Source organism: Drosophila innubila (assembly GCF_004354385.1).
Source record: "Drosophila innubila isolate TH190305 chromosome 3L unlocalized genomic scaffold, UK_Dinn_1.0 0_D_3L, whole genome shotgun sequence".
NCBI classification, from domain to species: domain Eukaryota; kingdom Metazoa; phylum Arthropoda; class Insecta; order Diptera; family Drosophilidae; genus Drosophila; species Drosophila innubila.
Window position 1 is genome coordinate 15573632 of NW_022995376.1, and position 19523 is coordinate 15593154.

Sequence of the window (19523 nt, forward strand, 5' to 3'; positions counted from 1 at the left end):
GGTCGCTGTCAGCGTGGCTGGCAACCCAGTTACTCTCTCGCGCCAAAAGTAAAGAGAAGAGCGCCAGAATAGAGCAGCTGACAGCTGGCTGAATTGTTTTTGTTTCGTATGCGGCCCAACATGTTTGTTACCCAAACCAAAGCAGAGCGGAGCACATGTGTGTGCAGTACCTCGTTCACTTTCCTCGCAGCTGCTTCTTGCACGCGTTTGTGCTCCGTTTTTCTATATTCCATGTGGAAAATTTAACTTAAATTTGATGAGAGAAAGCTGGCAAATCAATTGAAATAAATTGAACTGATCGATATTGAAATATTGAACACACAAAATGGATGAGTTCTCGGAGTTCTTTGGGTAAGTAACCTGACATTTCTCCGGCATTGACACGCACGCTACAAGTGTCTAAAATTAGCGGTAAATGCATGCAAATAGCACTTTTATTTTTAGATAACACTTAACACCCACCTGACGACCACGCGAAATGTGGCACAAAATAGTATAAACAAAAGCCCCGCTGAGCTGCAAATCAGTTTTTCAAACAATATTAAATTAGTAATAATGTAATAAAATAAACTGCAAGACTCCACAGCTCAACAGTGATTGATCAACTGAGAAATTCCCTGTAGAAAGAGCGTAAGGGAGAGAGGGAGAGAGATAGAGAGAGCATGCATACAACAAGTCATAGATAAAAAAAAAATAATTTTAAGAAAGCTTTTAAAAAGTTAGTAAACTATCTTCAGTTTGTTAAAAAGAAAAACAAATATTTTAATTATATTAATTGCTATTTAAACTAACATTTATCAACTATTTTAGTCATAACCACCCTTAAAATTGTATTACTTTTATTTGCTTGGGGTCCCTTTATATTTAAAATGTCTACAAGTTAACACGCTAATCGATCAAGACAGTGTAAGCAGCAAAAGGTTGAATAGGCCAAGTTTTTTCCACCCCGGTTTGCTTAATACTTAGCCAGATTGACCGACTGTTAATTAGCGACATCAACAAAGTCACACACACACACACACACACAACCTTAACTGGGCAGCCGTCACTTGTGTTTACCAGCGAAATATCTCTCTGCGGTTTCACGGCGGGTCAGTTACGAGGATCGATCTGATCGCATCAGTAGAAACCCACCCGCTACCCCCAAAAGCGTGCTCAACATTTCGACTTTCCAATGGCTGGAAACTCACCACGATCTCAAGTCTGTACGATTGCCGGAATCGTGCTCGTATTTAACGGGCTTCGCATTCACACCAACTGTTCAGAAGTAATTTGAGCGCAAGAGACAATCGAGTTCTGAAATTCAATTTACAACGAAATCAAAACAGTTTATTATTATTAATATTGATATCGTAATTTGATTCGGTACACTTGCAAGCCACAAACCCTATGATGGGCTATTTGTTGTGATATTTAAAGAATTCTTTGCAAAAAGAAATATTTTGTGCGAGGAAAACAAACAAGTGATCGATATTTACCAAGAGATTTGACAGAAAGGGTTATATTATTTGAAAAAGGTGATTATTAATAACTTAAGTATAGGAATTATATCTTAAAGAATTTATTTTAAGGCTTCTTCGTTTATAATGTGTCAATGGATTTTAGAAGACTTTTAGATATTATAACTGAAAATCTTCTATAATCTTGTAAAAAAATATCCTTACATTAAACTTTATACAAAGATCACAAGACTCTACCGATTTCAAATCGGTGATCTTTATGTTTTTATCGATCAATCAATGATCTTTAATCATTCTGTCACTTAGTCATGATGGATATTTTCCCCGACGGTCACAAGACAAGTGACTTTCGCGTTACTATAAATGAAATCTGAACTATAAATCGCGCATTAACACCCGCGCACTAATTGTCTTATGGCTTTACGGTTATAAATGTCCATGTCAGGGCTGGGATTCAAATGGAACCACCCACCGCGACCCGCTTTCAATAATATTGTATACATAAATTTGACATACAATTGGGGAACGTGTTAATATGTCGATTCGATTAACATGGATATACAAATAATTACACGGGGTAAAAACAGATACATACTCGTATTTCGTATTTCGTATAGCTAAGCAAAAAGTATTCGTACCTCACTCAATTCAAGATTTGCGTCTTGTCATCAATTATTGCAGTATGCCCAATTGGAGCGTGACAAATGCTTTTCGCGTGCTCACACGCCGTAAGCCGCTGGAGGATTCATCGGAATCGAAGCTGGCCAAGGTGTTATCCGCCTTTGATCTGACAGCCCTGGGCATTGGTAGCACCCTAGGTGTGGGTGTCTATGTGCTTGCCGGTGAGGTGTCCAAGAGTCATGCCGGTCCTGCTGTCGTCATCAGTTTCCTAATCGCCGCCGTTGCCTCGATCTTTGCCGGACTTTGTTATGCGGAATTTGGCGCACGTGTTCCCAAGGCGGGATCTGCCTACATTTACAGCTATGTGACCATTGGAGAGTTCATCGCGTTTCTCATCGGCTGGAATCTCATATTAGAATACGCAATCGGTAAGTTTTATTGGCGCCGCCGACATCTAATTGATGAAACTAATTGGTTAGCAAATGGCACAAAAATATTAATATATTTGTTATTGATTCATTGATTCGCCGTATGGATATTGTAGGTTCCGCCAGTGTTGTCAAGGGGTTGAGCACGTATCTGGACTCTCTGTGCGGATATGCCATGCGTGATTTCCTTGCAGAGCATCTGCCCATCAACGTGCACGGCTTGAGTGCGTATCCGGATTTGTTTGCCTTCATTGTCACCATACTGTTCTCCTGGGCAATTGCATCTGGCGCCAAAGAATCCACCAGGGTGAATAATGTTTTCACCATGCTCAATCTGGGCGTTGTGCTGTTTGTCATCATCGCAGGACTTTTCAAGGGTAAGTCGGAGAATGTTTTTTTACATTTCTAATTATTTTGACAACACATAAAATTCGCAACACAATTACTTGAATATCTGTAACATTTACAGTGTAAATGTATCTTCACAGTAACATTAGATATCGTTTAACAGAGCGGTTATGTTATCGATAAGTTACGAACTTGTGACGTCACGCCCTCAAGGATTTAAGATCGCATACAATTTTTGCGACAGCTTATCGATAAATTGCACAGAAGTTAGCCGCGCTTGTTTAATGAAATCGATCATATTGTTTCTATTAATTCTAATTTAGTTTAGGCTGCCATTTAATTTCCGTATTTAATTTGTCGTTATTTCTTATAGTTTCCAGCAAAAACTGGAGCATACCAAAGTCGGAAGTGCCTGAGGGTTACGGCAATGGCGGCTTTATGCCTTACGGAGTCTCTGGCATCATCAAGGGAGCCGCTGTTTGTTTTTATGGCTTTATTGGCTTTGATTGCATTGCCACTGCCGGCGAGGAGGCTAAGAATCCTAAGAAATCAATTCCATTTGCTGTGATCGTATCGCTGGCGATGATCTTTCTGGCCTACTTTGGTGTATCCACCGTGTTGACCATGATGCTGCCATACTACGCCCAGGACGAGAGTGCTCCACTTCCACACGTCTTTCGCATTTACGGCTGGCATGTGGCCGAGTATGTGGTGACCATTGGTGCCATGTTTGGACTGTGCGCCAGTCTGATGGGTGCCATGTTTCCCTTGCCTCGCATTGTGTTTGCCATGTCCAATGATGGACTGTTGTTTAAGTGTCTGGGCGAGATTAGCACCAAGTACAAGACACCCTTTAAGGGCACCATACTGACGGGTCTGTTGTGTGGCATTCTGGCTGCCATCTTTAATCTTAGCCAGCTGGTCAACATGATGTCTATTGGCACACTGTTGGCCTACTCCATGGTGGCCAGTTGTGTGCTGATGCTGCGTTACGAGGTGGACGACCGTCGGGATAGTCGTATTATCGGCAACGGACGCGTCAACCCGGGCCAGGAACAATCCTGCTCCCTGTGGCGTCGTCTATTCAATCTCAATGGCCAAACGATATCCACCAGACAGACATCGCGCGTTGTCACTGTCATGGTTACTCTGTTCTGTAAGTTGAAATAAATACTATGAGTTATATTAATAATTTAACTTATTGTTTATTTCTTACAGCAATCTGGAGTCTGATCTTCTCACAGATTCTTACCAAATTCGAGGAGGATCTGGCTCATACTACTCAGTTCGATGTGCTGCTGCTAATTCTCGGTGGCATCCCTCTGATACTCATGCTGTTTATCATCTCTCGCCAACCCACCTCGGGCGTTCAGTTGTCCTTCAAGGTGCCGCTGGTGCCTTGGCTGCCCGGCATTTCCATACTAATTAACATCTATTTGATGATCAAACTGGACATTATGACTTGGATACGTTTCAGCATATGGATCACTATTGGCCTGGCCATCTTTCTGTCATATGGCATTCGCCACAGTCGCTTGCGACAGAGGGAACAACGCAACAATTCCATTACCCTGCTGCGGGATTCCAGCGATACAACGCTCCTTAGTCAGGATCGTTCCAAATATGGCAACGAGGTGCCTCTGATATTGATGCATAGCTCATCTTAGGTATTTTTTACATGCTCATATTTTGCTTTTTACTGCAAAAACATATGAAAAGAAAAGATATTTTTGTTAAGTGTAGAATTAAGTTTCACTTTTTATCACCCAGCATTAGCCCAAACACACAACACTCATATTTATTATGTATGTAAATATACGTAAATTTCTGTCCTGCTCGAAACACTATCATATATATTTAATAATTATAAATAGAAACCAAAAATTGTTTACAAAGTACAATAAGAAAAGCTTAAAGCAATAAACAAGTATGAAACAGCATAATAATTTTCATTATTAATTTGATTTATTACGTATTAGAGATTGTATTTTATTAGAGATTTTTGAAATACTTAAATGCTTAACGTTAGTTTTGGTTTTTACATACTGTTATCCCATGTTGACGCAAAATAGAGTCTGTTAACGCACTTAGAGTTAACAGCTGCGCTACTTGAAGTTGGCTGTGAACGCTTGGCAAATTCAAATTAGAGTGACCATGCCATCTGTATTTTTAAAAGGCAGTTAATATAAATTTAGAATTGTTTTTAATCGTTGGAATACTTGAATGATACAAATAACGATTATAACTCTAATATAACATGAATAATTAATAGAAAATTGCTTGAGTTTTCTTGTTTAAATAATCTAGAAAAATTTCAATGCTATGGAGTAGTAATGTAAAGGAATTTCAGCTCATCAATGTGGCAACAGTTTGAGATAACGGTCAGAACTCATATGCTTACATTTATAAAAGTAGTTCAACATAAAAGTGCAAGGCCATAACAAACACGATAAGTTCAAGTTTTTGTTTGGCAATCCACAAGTTTTCGATGATTGAGGATAAGGACGAAAGAGACTTGTTGAACAAATGCAACAAGTTTGATGTCCTGGCAACTGATTGTAAACAATAAATTGAGCTCAAGTTCAGCTGTTGCATTGGCAACGCTCAATTCAATGGAATGTTTAATCGATGCTCACTCGAAGGATAAAAACAGACAAGAAGCAAGAGCACAACGAAAATAAAACGTGAAAAAACGGAAATGAATTGTGAAAATTCAGCAATGTCGCGTTATAAAAATTAGAAAAAGCAAAAAAAGCTGAAAGATTTGCGGTGATTTATCATCGAATCGCTAATCAGCTGAATTCTCTGGCATCATGGGAAATACCGAGAGCAATGTGACCAGCGGAGTCAAAAAACAGGCGGGCGTCTCCACTCAAGCCCTCTACAAATTTGTGAATCTCAAGGGCGGTGGCCTTTTGGTGGACATGATGAAACGCGCCTGTCAAACCAAACAGTTTGCGGAAATTGACCATGCGATCAAAACGAAGGTTGAACCCTTTTTATATAACAAGGGCGCTGGCCGTTATTTTCCCATATCGAAGCTGGTGCTGCTGCGCAATCGGGACAGACCTCGAACGAGGCAATTGCCCGAAATACGCGCTCTCGAGAATCCCGATGATGACTTCAACATACACGATTATTGTCCTGAGGTATCCGAGGCGGAATACATTTCGAATCCAAGTGCCTATCGATTCGTATGCTGGGATCTAAATGTGAGCAACATTTTTATTTCTTTTTCTTCCTGTTGTTTTTTATTTTAATTATTAATATGATTTTTACTCTGTACTCTGAACTCTGTATTATTTTTCCTAGATGCGTGGAGCAGTGGGAGAGACCATCCTACATCTGTGCCTGCTTAATGCCTCCTCCTTGCATGCGGATTTGGCTAAGCGTCTGTTAAAGTTCTATCCCAAACTCATATTGGACATCTACATGAGTGATGAGTACTATGGAGAGAGTGTGCTGCACATTGCCATTGTCAATGAGGATCCTGCAATGGTCAAGTATCTGCTGGATGCCAATGCTGATGTCCAGGAACGGTAAATGGAGTAGTAGTAGCTGTTACAGTAGTAGTATCTTTTATTATTGCATACTCTTCAACAGCTGCTGTGGCGCCTTCATGTCCGCGGAGGATACAAAGGCTTCCCGAACGGATTCACCGGATCACGAGTACGTTGCCTTGCAGCCGATTACCAACTATGATGGCTATGTCTACTGGGGGGAGTACCCCTTAAGCTTTGCCGCCTGTCTGTCTCAGGTGATTGATTCAGTTCTGCCTAAAAAGCACCTATTGAAATATTGGATGCAGGGTATTTCGTAGTTATGCACTCCCAACTGACTACTTTCCAACTCTATACTCTTTTTAGGAAGAGTGCTTTCGCCTGGTACTGGCTCGTGGTGCCGATCCGGATTTCCAGGACACCAATGGTAATACCGTGCTGCATATGCTGGTCATCTATGAGAAGATCGAGATGTTTGACGTGGGCTACGAGGTGGGAACCAATATTCACATAAAGAACGTGCAGAATCTGACGCCATTGACACTGGCAGCAAAGCTGGGACGTGTCGAGATGTTCTTCCATGTGATGAGCATTGAGCGGGAGATTTATTGGCAACTGGGAAGCATTACATGTGCCGCGTATCCTTTGCTCATGATCGACACCATCAACGAGGAGACGGGAAATATTAACAAGGATTCGGTGCTCAATTTTGTTGTCTTTGGGGATAAGCTGGAGCACTTGGAGTTGCTGGATGGTGTGGTCATTGATCTGTTGAAGACCAAATGGGACACTTTCTGCAAATCCCGTTTCTACAAACAGTTCTACATGTTTGCCTTCTACTTTCTCATATCGCTGTTCAGCTTTATATTGCGACCGGGTCCTGAGGCTAAAGACGATGAAGATGAGGAGCAGGAGGGCACATCCCTACCGTCCTCAAATGGCAGTTCCCAACACGATCTCTACATCAATGGAAGTTTGGGTAATCAACACTCCAAACGTGGCACCTCCAGCACCGAATACAGTTAGTCCTATTTATATTTCCCAGTAGGACTTAAAAATTTCCTCTTAAATCATTTTTAATTCCTATTGCAGAAACCTTTTGGCTAAACTTCACCGAATATTACGATCCTAATGAGGTGGAAACCTTGCCTGCCTGGTGGCAAACCTATGCCCAGTGTCCACTTATGAATCTGGAATCCGATTTGGCCAAACTGCGCATTATAGCCGAGTTAATCAACTTTGTGGGTGCCATACTCTATCTACTTGTGGCCTTGAGAGAGGCTCGCTTTTTAGGATACAAAATGTTCATCGAAAATTTGGTAAGCTCAAAGTGAGCTCTTCAGAAAGTAAGAAAAATATGAAAAAAGCTAAAAAATGCAAGAAAATTTGGAAAAACTTAATACAATGTTAGCTAGAGTAAAAAATATCACGCCAAATCAACTGAACTCTTTCCAAAATGTGTAAAATTAAAATTCTAAAATTATTTTGATTTCTTCATAAAGAAAACATTAGAACAAAATATTTTTGGAGTCAAATTCTCAGTTATCTGATATATTAGTAGAAAAGGACAAAAGGAAATTTGTTAGTTTAAAATAAGAAAGAAAAACAAACTTGATTTCAAATGTTGAAGAATTGAAATAGTTCAGTTAGGAACAACGAAAGCCACAATCCCTGATGAACACATTCTCACCACCTCAATATAAGAAGAACTTGGCAAAAAATATCATAATACACTCGATACAAACTCTAAACTTTCCTCTTGGAAACTGAAGACTAGATTTTAATGCGTTCTATCCAACTCCAAATATTTTATTTTAGATGACAGCCCCATCGCGTGTTATGTTTCTCTTCTCCTGTGCGCTGATGATGACCATACCCTGGCTAAGAGTGTCCTGTCTAACCGAAATCGATGATCATGTGACGGTTGTGATAATGTTGACCACAGCTCCCTACTTTCTATTCTTCTGTCGGTGCGTATAACTCCTCATTAATTTAACAGGATATCCTTTACCTCTTTTTCAATTATAGTGGCTTTAAGACCGTTGGACCCTTCGTTGTGATGATATATCGCATGGTAATGGGAGATTTGCTGCGATTCGTCTCCATCTACCTGGTGTTTGTCTTGGGCTTCTCTCAAGCCTTTTATATAATATTTCTCACCTTCGATAATCCTTCGACGCCGGAGGATCAGGATGCTGAATCAAATCCAATGCCCTCGCCAATGGAATCTATTGTGGCCATGTTCCTAATGTCCTTAACGAACTTTGGGGATTATTATGGTGCGATGGTGTCCACACAGCATGAGTACGAAGCGAAGATACTCTTCTTTCTGTTCATGGTGATTGTGAGTGTGCTGCTGGTCAACATGTTGATTGCCATGATGGGTAATACGTATCAGAAGATAGCCGAAATACGCAACGAGTGGCAACGCCAATGGGCACGCATTGTCCTCGTCGTGGAGCGGAGTGTTCCGCCAGCGGAACGTCTCAAGAACTTCATGCACTACAGTCAGTCCATGTCGGATGGAAGACGTGCTCTGGTTCTACGTTTAAACATGACGGTGAGTTGGATAATGGATTTTCATACTTGTTACTCAAAGCATTTAATAGGAAGAAGAAGGCAGCTAGGATCATTTAAAATTTATATATTCTTAATCAGCAAGTTGATTCTACTGAGCAGATGTCCTAAATTGTCTGTCTGTAAGAAAGAAACAATCTTAGAAACTGTAAGAGCTAGATGCCTTAAATTTTAGGTACTTTGATCCTGAAGGGAAAAAGCAGCATGTTTCTCCGATCCAATAAAGTATGTATATATATTCTTGATCAGCAAAATGACTTTGTCGAGCTGACTGTATCAAAGTGTCGATCACAGAAATTGTAAGAGCTAGACACCTTAAATTTGCATAGTGTGAGGCTAAAAGAAGAAGAAGCAACATATACATATTGTCTTTGATTTAATGCAATTCTTGCAGGACGAGGAGAAGGAGGAGATGAAGGAGGTGCAGGAAATGAAACGCATTCATCAGCGCTTCTCCAAGAAGCGTCAAATGGAGCGAGAAGCACGAGCTCATCGTCGCCAGCAGGAATACGAGAAGTTCTTTGGCACCATGCCCAAAACAGACAGCATGGAGAATAACAATCTGTAAAGTCCTGTGAATTAGGTTTAGTTCAAGTTTTATTGAACCAATGGCGGTCGCTTGTATTTTGGAATTGCTGTTAACCAAATTTGTTCACATTGTGCAATAAATGTTTAGTCTATGAGCGGTTTCAACCACCAGCAACAATAACTTGTCCTTACAAACTTATGTCCTTAATTGGCATTCGTATGCGTATCATAAAACTCAGCTTTACGACATGACAAACAGTCCGCCTTCTATGGAGGGTGCCAATAATGCGCCATTTGAATGATAATAATCATTTTTATTATGCACGTCTGGCCAATAAATCCGTTTCAAAGGATGTGGGGGGAGGAGTAGAGTGTCTGTCTGTCTGCTTCTTCGGCATATCCTTGGTAACATCCGTCTATCAAACAAGAGATTATTTTCTTTTTTTCAGTCCTCTGCATCTTGATTACGTAATTGCAACTGTTGCAAAGGACCATGACACCTTTCATTGTCCTTGCTCCGACTCATCAGAGGCGAGGGTGCAAGTGCACACAAACAAAGGATCCTTTGAGATGGCTCAAAATCGATATGATGATCAGCGATCGGCGATCGACAATGCGTGGGATTCTCTTTTTTCATTCAATTTTTTAGCGAAACAAAAATCTAATGCCTGGATACACCGGAAACGTTTAGTCCTTATTGTTTGTTTGTGAACGCTATAAGATCTGTAGATGCCATTCCCTTTTCATGTTCATCCGTGCTATTGAAAGTGTTAAAAAGCAGCGATCTAGCTCTTGAATCACTGCAGGCTTTAGTCTTTTGAATCCTTTGCTCAGCAAGCCCAGCTTGACTTTAATTGCATCTGAATAGAGCAATTTAGGACATGCTGTGACGAGCACGATACTTGCCAAGACTTGCATGCACTGTAAAAAAATGATATAGAATTTACAAGATACTTTTTTTAAATTTTAAAATTTTCACATGTTTGTTAACATAATTATTTGCAACCCTATTTCCATTATCCTAATTTTATTAAGTGTAGCACTCGCCATTTCGCTCAGTGTAAGTGCTTTGGTCAGCTTTTTGCGACTTCGTTGAACGGTTCCCACTGTCAGTGGCAGCTACAACCCTTGAGCTGCGGTTGCACAATGGGCACCACAGCGCGGCTAGCGGCGTTAATGATATGGTGGCAACCCTTGCCGATCACAACAATGCCAGCATTTGAATATATAGTATTTTAGTCACATCCGCAATACGTTTTCCCAGCTCTGGATTGGCTTTTGGACTGTTCTCACTCAGTTCTTGCTCACTCTCTGTCTTTCGCTTTATTCTCTCTGATTGTTCGGGCAGTTGATTCTCGGCACTCTCGTCCTTTTGCTATGTAATTACAGAGTCCTGGCGAGGTGTCGAATTCGTTGTAAGCGACAATTTAATCACATGTTTTGCCAGCAATGTCCCCAGGACCTTTGTTGCCACACCATTGTGCCTGCTAATGGGGCAGCTGGCAATGGCAATGGCAATGGGATTGGGTGCAAAAGGACGCCCACTTCCTTTTGTGTAACCCAAAAAAAAATAAAGAAAAAATACACTGAAAAAAGAACTAACTTTTAAAATCAAGATCATTCATCTTAAATATTTTGTTCTTAAAATAAGAACATTTTAACACCATGTTTTCTTAATCTAAGAATATTATGTTCTCGACGCATTTTTTAGACCAAAATTCTTAGTTTGGGACCAAAATCTTGATTTTAGAACATATTTTTTATCAGTGTATGTATAATTTTATGTGCATTCATTTTATTTTTGGCAAGACTTTGGGCTGACCTCCCCTAGGCGCTTTCTATTCTGAAAATAACCGTGCGAGTTTTTGCATGTCCATAAAGATGCCCGATCCCGATCCTGATCTCAACTTGTTAATTTCCCAAGTCGTAAAATCGTGACTCGGGTAAAAACTCAAGTTCGAGCTGCTCGAGAAAGTTGGCAAAATTGTTTAATTACTCAAACACACACACTCACAACATTGTAAAACAATAAAAACGTAAAGAGGCGGAAAATGTTACCGACATTTCCCGGGAAAAACAGTTTATGAGGCACGTTTAGCGGCTTTCGAGGGGCGTTGCAAATGACTTTTAAATGCGGCAGTCGCGTTCCGTTGATTGCTTTGATTTTTATTATTATTTTTCACATTTCTTTCACTTTTTTATTTATTTATATTTCTTTTAAACTAACTAACGCGTTTGTTTGCGACTTGTTCTTTTGCCAACGTAGCCCAAACACTTGACAAATCTTTGGAGAACAAACCCGAAACACAAACGAGAGTCCTTTGGGACTTTTTCTTTGGACCAAAAGAGAAATGCAAAAAGTATTCAAATCAATGGTACATTTAAATAAAAATTATAGCTGGGGTGCCAGTTCACCTGGGAGTCCCCCCTTCTCTTCCTCACTTTCCACGGCGTTTCTTAAATCTTTGCTTCAAAGTTTCAAGCGTTCTTTGAGTTTATTTAAACTAAATTATTTATGCAAATAAAAGCAAAGCATAAAAAAAATGCTTGCAATTTATTTAGACAGTTTGAAGTGGAGTGGGATTGTGTGTGTGTGTGTGTGTGGGTGTAAATGGCAAGGGTTGCTGGATTTGCTTGACCTTTGTTAATTCTATTTGCATTTCAGCTATTTGACTATTGATTTACGCTGCCAAAGCGATAAAACTAAATTGTGTTATAGGTGGCAACCCTAAAAGGGTTTATGGTATTGTGTTGAACATATTTATTTAAACAGTCAAAGCGAAGTAACTAAACTTCTTTAAAATGAAATGACTTTACCACACATGTGTGTTAAAATGAATTAGAATTTCTCACTATATGGAAATATTAAATAACAAAGTTAACTTTAAGGCATTAGATATTAGATAATCAACTATTATATTCGAATAAATATTAAATATTAAGTTATTTTATTGGGAGTTTGTCTCAGCACAGAGTATTTAACTCCACCATGTGACTATTGTGTGGTTATTAGCAATGGTTTTCCATTTATTACAATACTTTCATATAAATATCAAAGTTTTTTTTTTGGTAGAATTTTGGGGTTTATTTTGATTGTTCGTGCTTGTCATTTACATTCGCACTTGTGTTACAGTTCTAGAATCATCTATTGATTATATGTCATTGGATTATGGAGTGCATTGAAAGGTTGGACAATACAAATTTGGTTAGTTTAGTGCGTCTGTTCAAGAGTGCTTGAGTGAGAAAGCTAGAAATCTATTAAATGATGAATTCTTAATGTGGAGACCTTAAATGATTAGAAATTAAGGAAAAGAATTCGCATGAGGAAGTCGTTTGGAATCTACTAAATTACAGAGATATCCTGTCTTGTTTTTGGAAAGTATCTTCAGCAGTCTAAGTGTACTTGAAATAATAGAGATCAATTATTTTGTGACTGGTAATTTTGCTAATTCTTTAAATTGTTAGAATTCAAAAAGAATTATGTTATTGATCGTAGAAAATAGTAGAGTTTCGGAGAGAGTATCTTTATATGTGATTTCCTGGGATTTGGGTAATATTTTTTATAATCTAAATATCCAAACAATAATTAAATTTTATTCTAGTGTTTAGACTTATGAAACTAATGCCTTAAATTAAAGATTTTTAATTTAATCACAGATTAAATTGTGAAAAACTCATCTTGACTTGTCTTGCTCTTTTTGTCTCTTTCTCTCTCTCTCCCTATCTGAATTTCTTTCTCTACCTTTCTACATTCTCTTCTGTGAGAATACGCCTCGCTTTGATTGGGAACCACTTGACGTTTATTTGCGGGGGGTGTTAACAAAAAACCGCAAAGTTTTAATTGAATTTCCTGAACAAAATAATGTTTTGCCACTTGAGTCTCGCGGGAGACGCTAAACAAACAAATCGACAAACGAAACAGACAGACAGACAGACCGACTGACTGACTGACTGACTGACTGACTGATAGATTGAAAGGCGATAGGAGGTATGCATACATACTTAAGAGTCGAATTGAAATAAATTCAATTCGCAAAATCAAATCACTTGAGTGAAAATACGCACCACAATAAAAGTTGCATTTAAAAAGAAAAACACAAATAAACAAGTAAACAAATGGACTCAGAGAGTGGGTGGTTGGTTGGGTGAATTGGACTTGTTGGTCGGCTGGGTGAATAAAGGTGTCGAAGCGGTTTTCCTATTGCTGAAATTCCACTTTGATCTTTGACAGCATTAAGCACGCGCAATGAAACCCTTTGACTTTGTAACTGCATCAAACCCATTTGCCAAATGAGTGAAATTAATTACAAGAAGCCACAGCAAAGCGTTGAACACGAATGGACTTGCACAACTAGAGAGATGCCCTGTAAGAAATTATTAAGTACAATTTAAATGCTGTTGGGGTGGATAATCTAATTGCTTAGACAAAATATCAGCTAACTTTAGTTACGGGTAAGCAAGACTGCAAAGATACTATTTTAGAAATTGTAGAATCAATAAATTAATTAATATTGAAATGATAATAGACATTAGGGTGCATCAATTTTTTCGAAAAAAAAAAATGGTACCCCATATTTTTTCAGGATCGTACTAAAAATACTAAAGATTTTGTAATCATGCTAAAATATCAAAAAATTCGTTTTTCAACTTAAAAAGTGGGGACACGGAATTGATTTTAGAAATATGGTTTCTTGGCCGTAGATTACGAATATGGGGTACATTTTTTTTTAGCCCATACAAATCGATGCACTCTAATAGACATACTTTATTTTCATAGGCAATTGCTCGCCCATTACGAAAATTCAGTTGCAGGGTATAATTATGAAAATATCAAAGTGGTTAGCTGTCAACACTTTTGGTTTAAATTTGCGGTTCTGGCATTGACAGGCCTCACCACGTGTCGACTCTGTTTAGAACCTCATTTGCCTGCTGGTAACGCCCACGTTTGCCCACCCAAAAACAACACGGCTCGATGTACGGTTAGGAAGGAACGTTGACTGAATAGATGATGATGATGATGGCCTGAGGCAACCGCAGAATTTTGACACTTTTTGGGGCAGCTAATTCAGTCGGGAATCGTTTCAAACTGTGCTTGTTGGTCGTAAACACACACCGTGGGATTCGGAATCTGGCAACAGGATTCCGTGGTCGGAATCGGCACTCCAGAAATCGCATCGAGTGGCCACTTCGAGGCGGCGACGTTTTGCGGGCCGAGCGACAACAAAAATTAGACGAAACCAAAGCACTTGAGTTGGACCAACCCCTAAGAATGACCCCTAATACGTAAGAAGAAGAAGAAGCACAAGATGACGATATGCAAAAACGCAAAAAAAAATGGAATTTACAAAGAAATTTCCTCAAGTGTAGGACGAGAAGCGGCTCTTAAGTGGCCCGTTTCGATTACATGACGAAACTTAAGATGAATTCCGGCTTATGAAGTGCCTCGACTGCGGTACCGTCAAGGTTCGCCATTTGACTGCAACCCTTTGCTTTTTCTTTTTTTTTCATATTTTTTTTATTCGCGCTGATTGAGAAATTAACGTCGTTTAGCCAAGTGGCTGACGTGGTCTGGAGTCGAAGATCTGGGTGGGAGGGGGTTTACTTTTGAACAATAGCCTGCGATCCTGTAGGACTTTTGCATATACGGAGCATTTCTTAGTTAATCTGTTATGACATCTAAGTAGATGTAGATGTGGAGGAATGGCAAAAGGGCAAAGGGCTAGAAGGGAGCTTCTCCTAATGAGCTCAAATCGAGCATGCCTTATGAGTACCATCAATATCCTACGCTCTGACAGCTCCTCAATTGCATTTGCATTGGTCTTATTTTTATTTTCCCAGGCGAGAACTTCTCACAGATTCTCACACTTACAACTGGAAGACTGACTTTCCAGGCGTTATTACATGTGGGCTTACACATGTTTTAGCCAAAACATATATGTATGATCCTTTTGCAAATTGTATGTGGAGAATAGGTTAATTGTTAGCTGAGCATTTCCGGCCAATACGGAAACACATGCAATACAATGTAAACAAAATGCATTTATTATTATTATTTCATTTATTTGTTTTGTTTTTTTTTCTGCCTTGGCTGAAACAATTTGCAGCATTGGACAACAAACACAATTCGAGTTCCGTTGAATTGCAGACAATAAAGGACGACAAAAGGAGTTGCAGCATTGCTGAGACAGCACAATTGACCAGCTTCGTTTCGACCTGGTCAAATCAGGTGAATGCGAACGGAAGTCCGAACCCGACAACCGACAACCGACAACCGACAACATGGCACAAGCGACCGCCCAATGTTTAACTCTGTCTTCTCTGTATCCTCTGTCTCCTCTTTTATCATCTCTTTGTTTATCCCTAATGGGATGAGCCCTGCAGTTAGTTCCTTGGTTATTGCCAACATTTTGTTCTTTTTTTCGCCAGAACTAAACAACAAAGCAAACTAGATCTAAAACCCTAAAGAATGTCCACAGTTCTATTGTCACTACATAAGATGCTTTTTGATATTGGATATACTATGAATACCATTATTTTAGACTGTCTGAACTATATTTTCACTTCTCCAGAGTTAACTATTCTCATATTATAAGATTCTTTTAAGATTTCCATTATTTAAATGAAAAAGTCTAATTTTGGTAAACATTTTTAAAATGCAGAAACTTAAAAAAATATCATTTAAAATTGAATTGATTTATGGTGAATCTAGAAATAAAAATTATTTGGATCGGGCAAGTAGAACGGCAGTAATAACTTAATTTGAATATAATTAAATAAATACAAGCCCCTAAAAACACGCAGTAATTTTTATATTGTTCGAAGAAACGCTTGCGTACAGACAGTTACCCATATAAAATACACGTACGTATAACTTTCTCCTTAAAAATTTTCTTCTTAGAATTCATCGAAGATTACGATATTGATAGCCGCTTTGTAGCGAAAAAATTTAACCACTTTTTTTGGATAGATTTCTTTGATGTTCAGTCATCAAAAACAGACACGTCTAAATTACATATTTTCCAAGTAAAAACATGTTCATTACTCCAAACTAATGCTTTTTATCTGCAGAGAATAATATATCATTTTTTAGCCCAAAAGAAAAAAATTGTGGAAAATGCAGAGAAAGAAATATCTTTAGATTTCGTGTGCATGCAAAATGCTCTTAACTCGAATGACACGTGAAAAGCGCAAAATCTGTTAAGTAATCAAATGGACACGTACGCCTAGGAAAATTTAATCAAATGCATGTGTGTGTGTTGTGTGTGTGGGGGTGTTGGGAAAATGGAATTGAGAAATGGGCAGTGGGAAATGGAAAATGGTAAATGGAAATGGAAACTGCAAGCTGAACAAAGGACCTGACTACGTGAGGAAATGTAAGTTGGAATAGCTGAAAACATAATTGGCAGGTGATGTGAACACTCCAGGATTAAATGAAAAATTAATGTAGCTTAATACATAAATAAACAATAATTAAATTTAATTTCTTTCCATTGAGAAACTTATTGAAACGATTCAATTAATGTTGAAAGTCAACACAATTTAACCTCATTTAATTTATATAAAAGACTCGCAGACTTTTGGCTTTTGTTTTGCTTTTGTTTATCTTTATGATCATTGTTATTATCACATTTGTTGTATTGTTTGTGAATTTAATTTAAAAGGAAATAAAAAATCAAATTGTTTGGTGTGTATGTATTTGTGCCTCAACCAGACTCAGAGCCCCAATTCACAATTGAAGAATTCACAATGACAACAACAACAACAATGGCTAGCAACAACAACAACAGATGTCAAACAATGGAGCGCGCGACTCTCGGGATTTAATGCAAAGAGAGAAAGATGAGAATAAAAGCGGAGTTTGAATGAAAGAGAGCGCGCATTGAATGCAGGCAGAGAAAGGCAATACTCATAAAGGGTTAAGGTTTAGGGTTAGGCATTTCATAATGGGTTTCATAATTACAGAACTGTTGATTCTACTCTGGACTCTAGACTCGACTCGAAATTGAGTGCTCATAAGTACATATAACACCTGACTGCCTTGCCATTATGTTATCACAATAAAAAATCTGAAAATAGAGTAAAAAACATATCAAAACGGTAACTACTCGTATTCTATGACAACCCCCAACCACTCTCTCTCTATCTCTCTCTCTCTCTCTCTCTCTCTTACTCTTTTTGCAACATTTTAATGCTAAATGTGAGATGCGTATGGCAAAAAGCAAAAGTCTGTCCTTCTTTCAACTCTTCCCATGCCTTTACCTCAGTATTCGTCCTTCTTCTACGTTTCTCTTCTCCGTCCAGTGTTAAGTGAAAAGTAGAATGGTTAGAAAGCAAAACGCTAGCTGAACAAAACTTTTTCCATTACACAACACATCAACAGTTTTTTATTTTTTCGTCCTCTCTATACTTATACTTTTTTCGGTGGGCAGCACAAAGGAAACGTTGAAAGCGCTGAAAGCTTTTTATGCCCTACAAACAAAAGGGTAAAGTGGGCATATCGGTTTGGACAACAGCCAAATACAGGTGACAACAAACTGATCATATTTATTTATAGGTGTACACTTTTAATACGAGTATAAGAAGTTTCTCAAAATGTGTTTATTCTAAGCCTTACCCCTAATTATTTTCTTGATATTATCAGTTAATTGTTATTCTCACATAATGTTATCACAAATGAATAATAAAGATACTTCAGTTATGCTGCTCAACATAATTGATTAGGAATCATATCATATTATGTTCCTTCAGGCAAGAAAAACACTTCATTTTGTATGTTTTTTCTTAACTTTTTCTGTTGTGCATTGTGCAATCAAAGGAGGAGAGCTCTCTGTCCCACTCACCCACATGTACATACACCTAGGTAAACTTTATAAGTATATAAATTTGGCTAGCCATTCAGGGCGTTTTTCTCGTTTCTCGTTTCTCGTTTTGTTATTGTGTTGTGTGGCGCATTGTGTCGCTTTTGCTTTTCCACTTTTCTTTACCAAATAAGTAAATAATTGCAGTAATATCCTTTCGTGCGCAAAAAAAGGAAGAAACGAACAACGGCAGAGAATGGAAAGCGTGTTTCCATGTTCTTTTCACAAACTAAAATGTGCTTTTCACACATACACACACACACACATACACGCACACACAATGATTGTATGTACATGTGGCTTGTATATAGCACAGAGAGTCACACAGACACCCACAATGGCCAGAGCATACAAAAATTCACACCAAGGCGCCATTGTGATTGGCTGAAAAGGCAAAGCCAACGGGCCACGCACACACACACATACGGACACATATATGCATACTCTCTGAGCGTATGCGTTTTAGCTCTCACACTCTCAAAGCTCTCTTCGGACAAATAACAATACATACCGCGGAAGTGCAGCGCCAGGCAAAACAATAACGGAAATTGTGTGCCCACTGTGTGCGAAAAATCAATGCAATTTTAGAGAGCGGGAGAGAGAGAAAGAACAAAAGAGTGATAGAAGGAGAGAGAGACAGAGAGAGCGAGAGTATGAGGGAGAGCAGGAGTGTAGGAGTATAATAAGCGGGAGTTCGGGCGCTCTAAATGAGGTCGCTGCCGCAAAAAATGGGAGCAGCGCAGCCAAAAACTACTAACAAGGCGACCAGACACGAACAGAGCCGAACAGTGAGCGAGCTGTTGTTATCGTTGTTGTTGCTGCTATTCAGTCATTCTATTGAACACACCCCTCAATGGGCAAACAACTACAACGAACAAGGCGGCCGATATAAAGGAGCCAATGGAACAAAGCCAACAAACAGCGTAACAAAGCAGCAGCAGCAGCAGAGAGAAAAAGAAAGAGAGCACGAGAGCGAGCACAACAGAAGAAGAAGGCAGTGTGAGCACAGGTATGCGAGTAGAAGCAAAAACCTGGTTGCCATCTCGCTCCGACGCACACATTTACCTGTGCAGAGGGTTGATGCTGTTTGTTGCTGTTGCTGCTGCTGCTTCTGCTGTGACTGCTGAGAGAGGGAGTGAGAGTGAGAGTAACAGAGAGCGGCCACTGTGGACTTAACAGAAAACTGGATTTGACTGTAGTCGT

General features: G+C 39.0%; 2 protein-coding genes across 3 annotated transcripts; both read left to right on the plus strand.

Annotated features, from left to right (window-relative positions):
- The first annotated feature begins 154 nt into the window (after positions 1–154).
- On the plus strand, positions 155–4800 carry LOC117786318 (cationic amino acid transporter 2). 2 transcript variants are annotated; one of them, XM_034624505.1, is made up of 5 exons: positions 155–351; positions 2142–2509; positions 2626–2886; positions 3231–4013; positions 4076–4800. In XM_034624505.1, the coding sequence occupies exons 1-5, from the start codon at positions 326–328 to the stop codon at positions 4522–4524; spliced, it is 1887 nt and encodes a 628-aa protein (XP_034480396.1). In that variant the 5' UTR covers positions 155–325; the 3' UTR covers positions 4525–4800. The 2 variants fall into 2 exon arrangements, with proteins under 2 accessions (XP_034480396.1, XP_034480397.1); XM_034624506.1 differs by lacking the exon at positions 155–351 and adding an exon at positions 1267–1517.
- An 870-nt stretch (positions 4801–5670) lies between these two features.
- On the plus strand, positions 5671–9637 carry LOC117786317 (transient receptor potential cation channel subfamily V member 5). The gene is made up of 8 exons (XM_034624504.1): positions 5671–6069; positions 6170–6396; positions 6461–6614; positions 6724–7378; positions 7450–7676; positions 8176–8327; positions 8386–8917; positions 9329–9637. The coding sequence occupies exons 1-8, from the start codon at positions 5671–5673 to the stop codon at positions 9500–9502; spliced, it is 2520 nt and encodes an 839-aa protein (XP_034480395.1). The 3' UTR covers positions 9503–9637.
- The last annotated feature ends 9886 nt before the right edge of the window (positions 9638–19523 follow it).

What these genes read in the sequence shown, in the direction of transcription:
- LOC117786318 (XM_034624505.1), top strand. Translation starts at nt 326, where the DNA reads ATGGATGAGTTCTCGGAGTTCTTTGG. An exon ending in GAGTTCTCGGAGTTCTTTGG is followed by an intron (nt 352 to 2,141) that starts GTAAGTAACCTG and finishes CAATTATTGCAG; the next exon opens with TATGCCCAATTGGAGCGTGA. An exon ending in CATATTAGAATACGCAATCG is followed by an intron (nt 2,510 to 2,625) that starts GTAAGTTTTATT and finishes TGGATATTGTAG; the next exon opens with GTTCCGCCAGTGTTGTCAAG.
- LOC117786317 (XM_034624504.1), top strand. Translation starts at nt 5,671, where the DNA reads ATGGGAAATACCGAGAGCAATGTGACCAGCGGAGTCAAAAAACAGGCG. An exon ending in CACCTCCAGCACCGAATACA is followed by an intron (nt 7,379 to 7,449) that starts GTTAGTCCTATT and finishes TTCCTATTGCAG; the next exon opens with AAACCTTTTGGCTAAACTTC. An exon ending in TTCTACGTTTAAACATGACG is followed by an intron (nt 8,918 to 9,328) that starts GTGAGTTGGATA and finishes CAATTCTTGCAG; the next exon opens with GACGAGGAGAAGGAGGAGAT.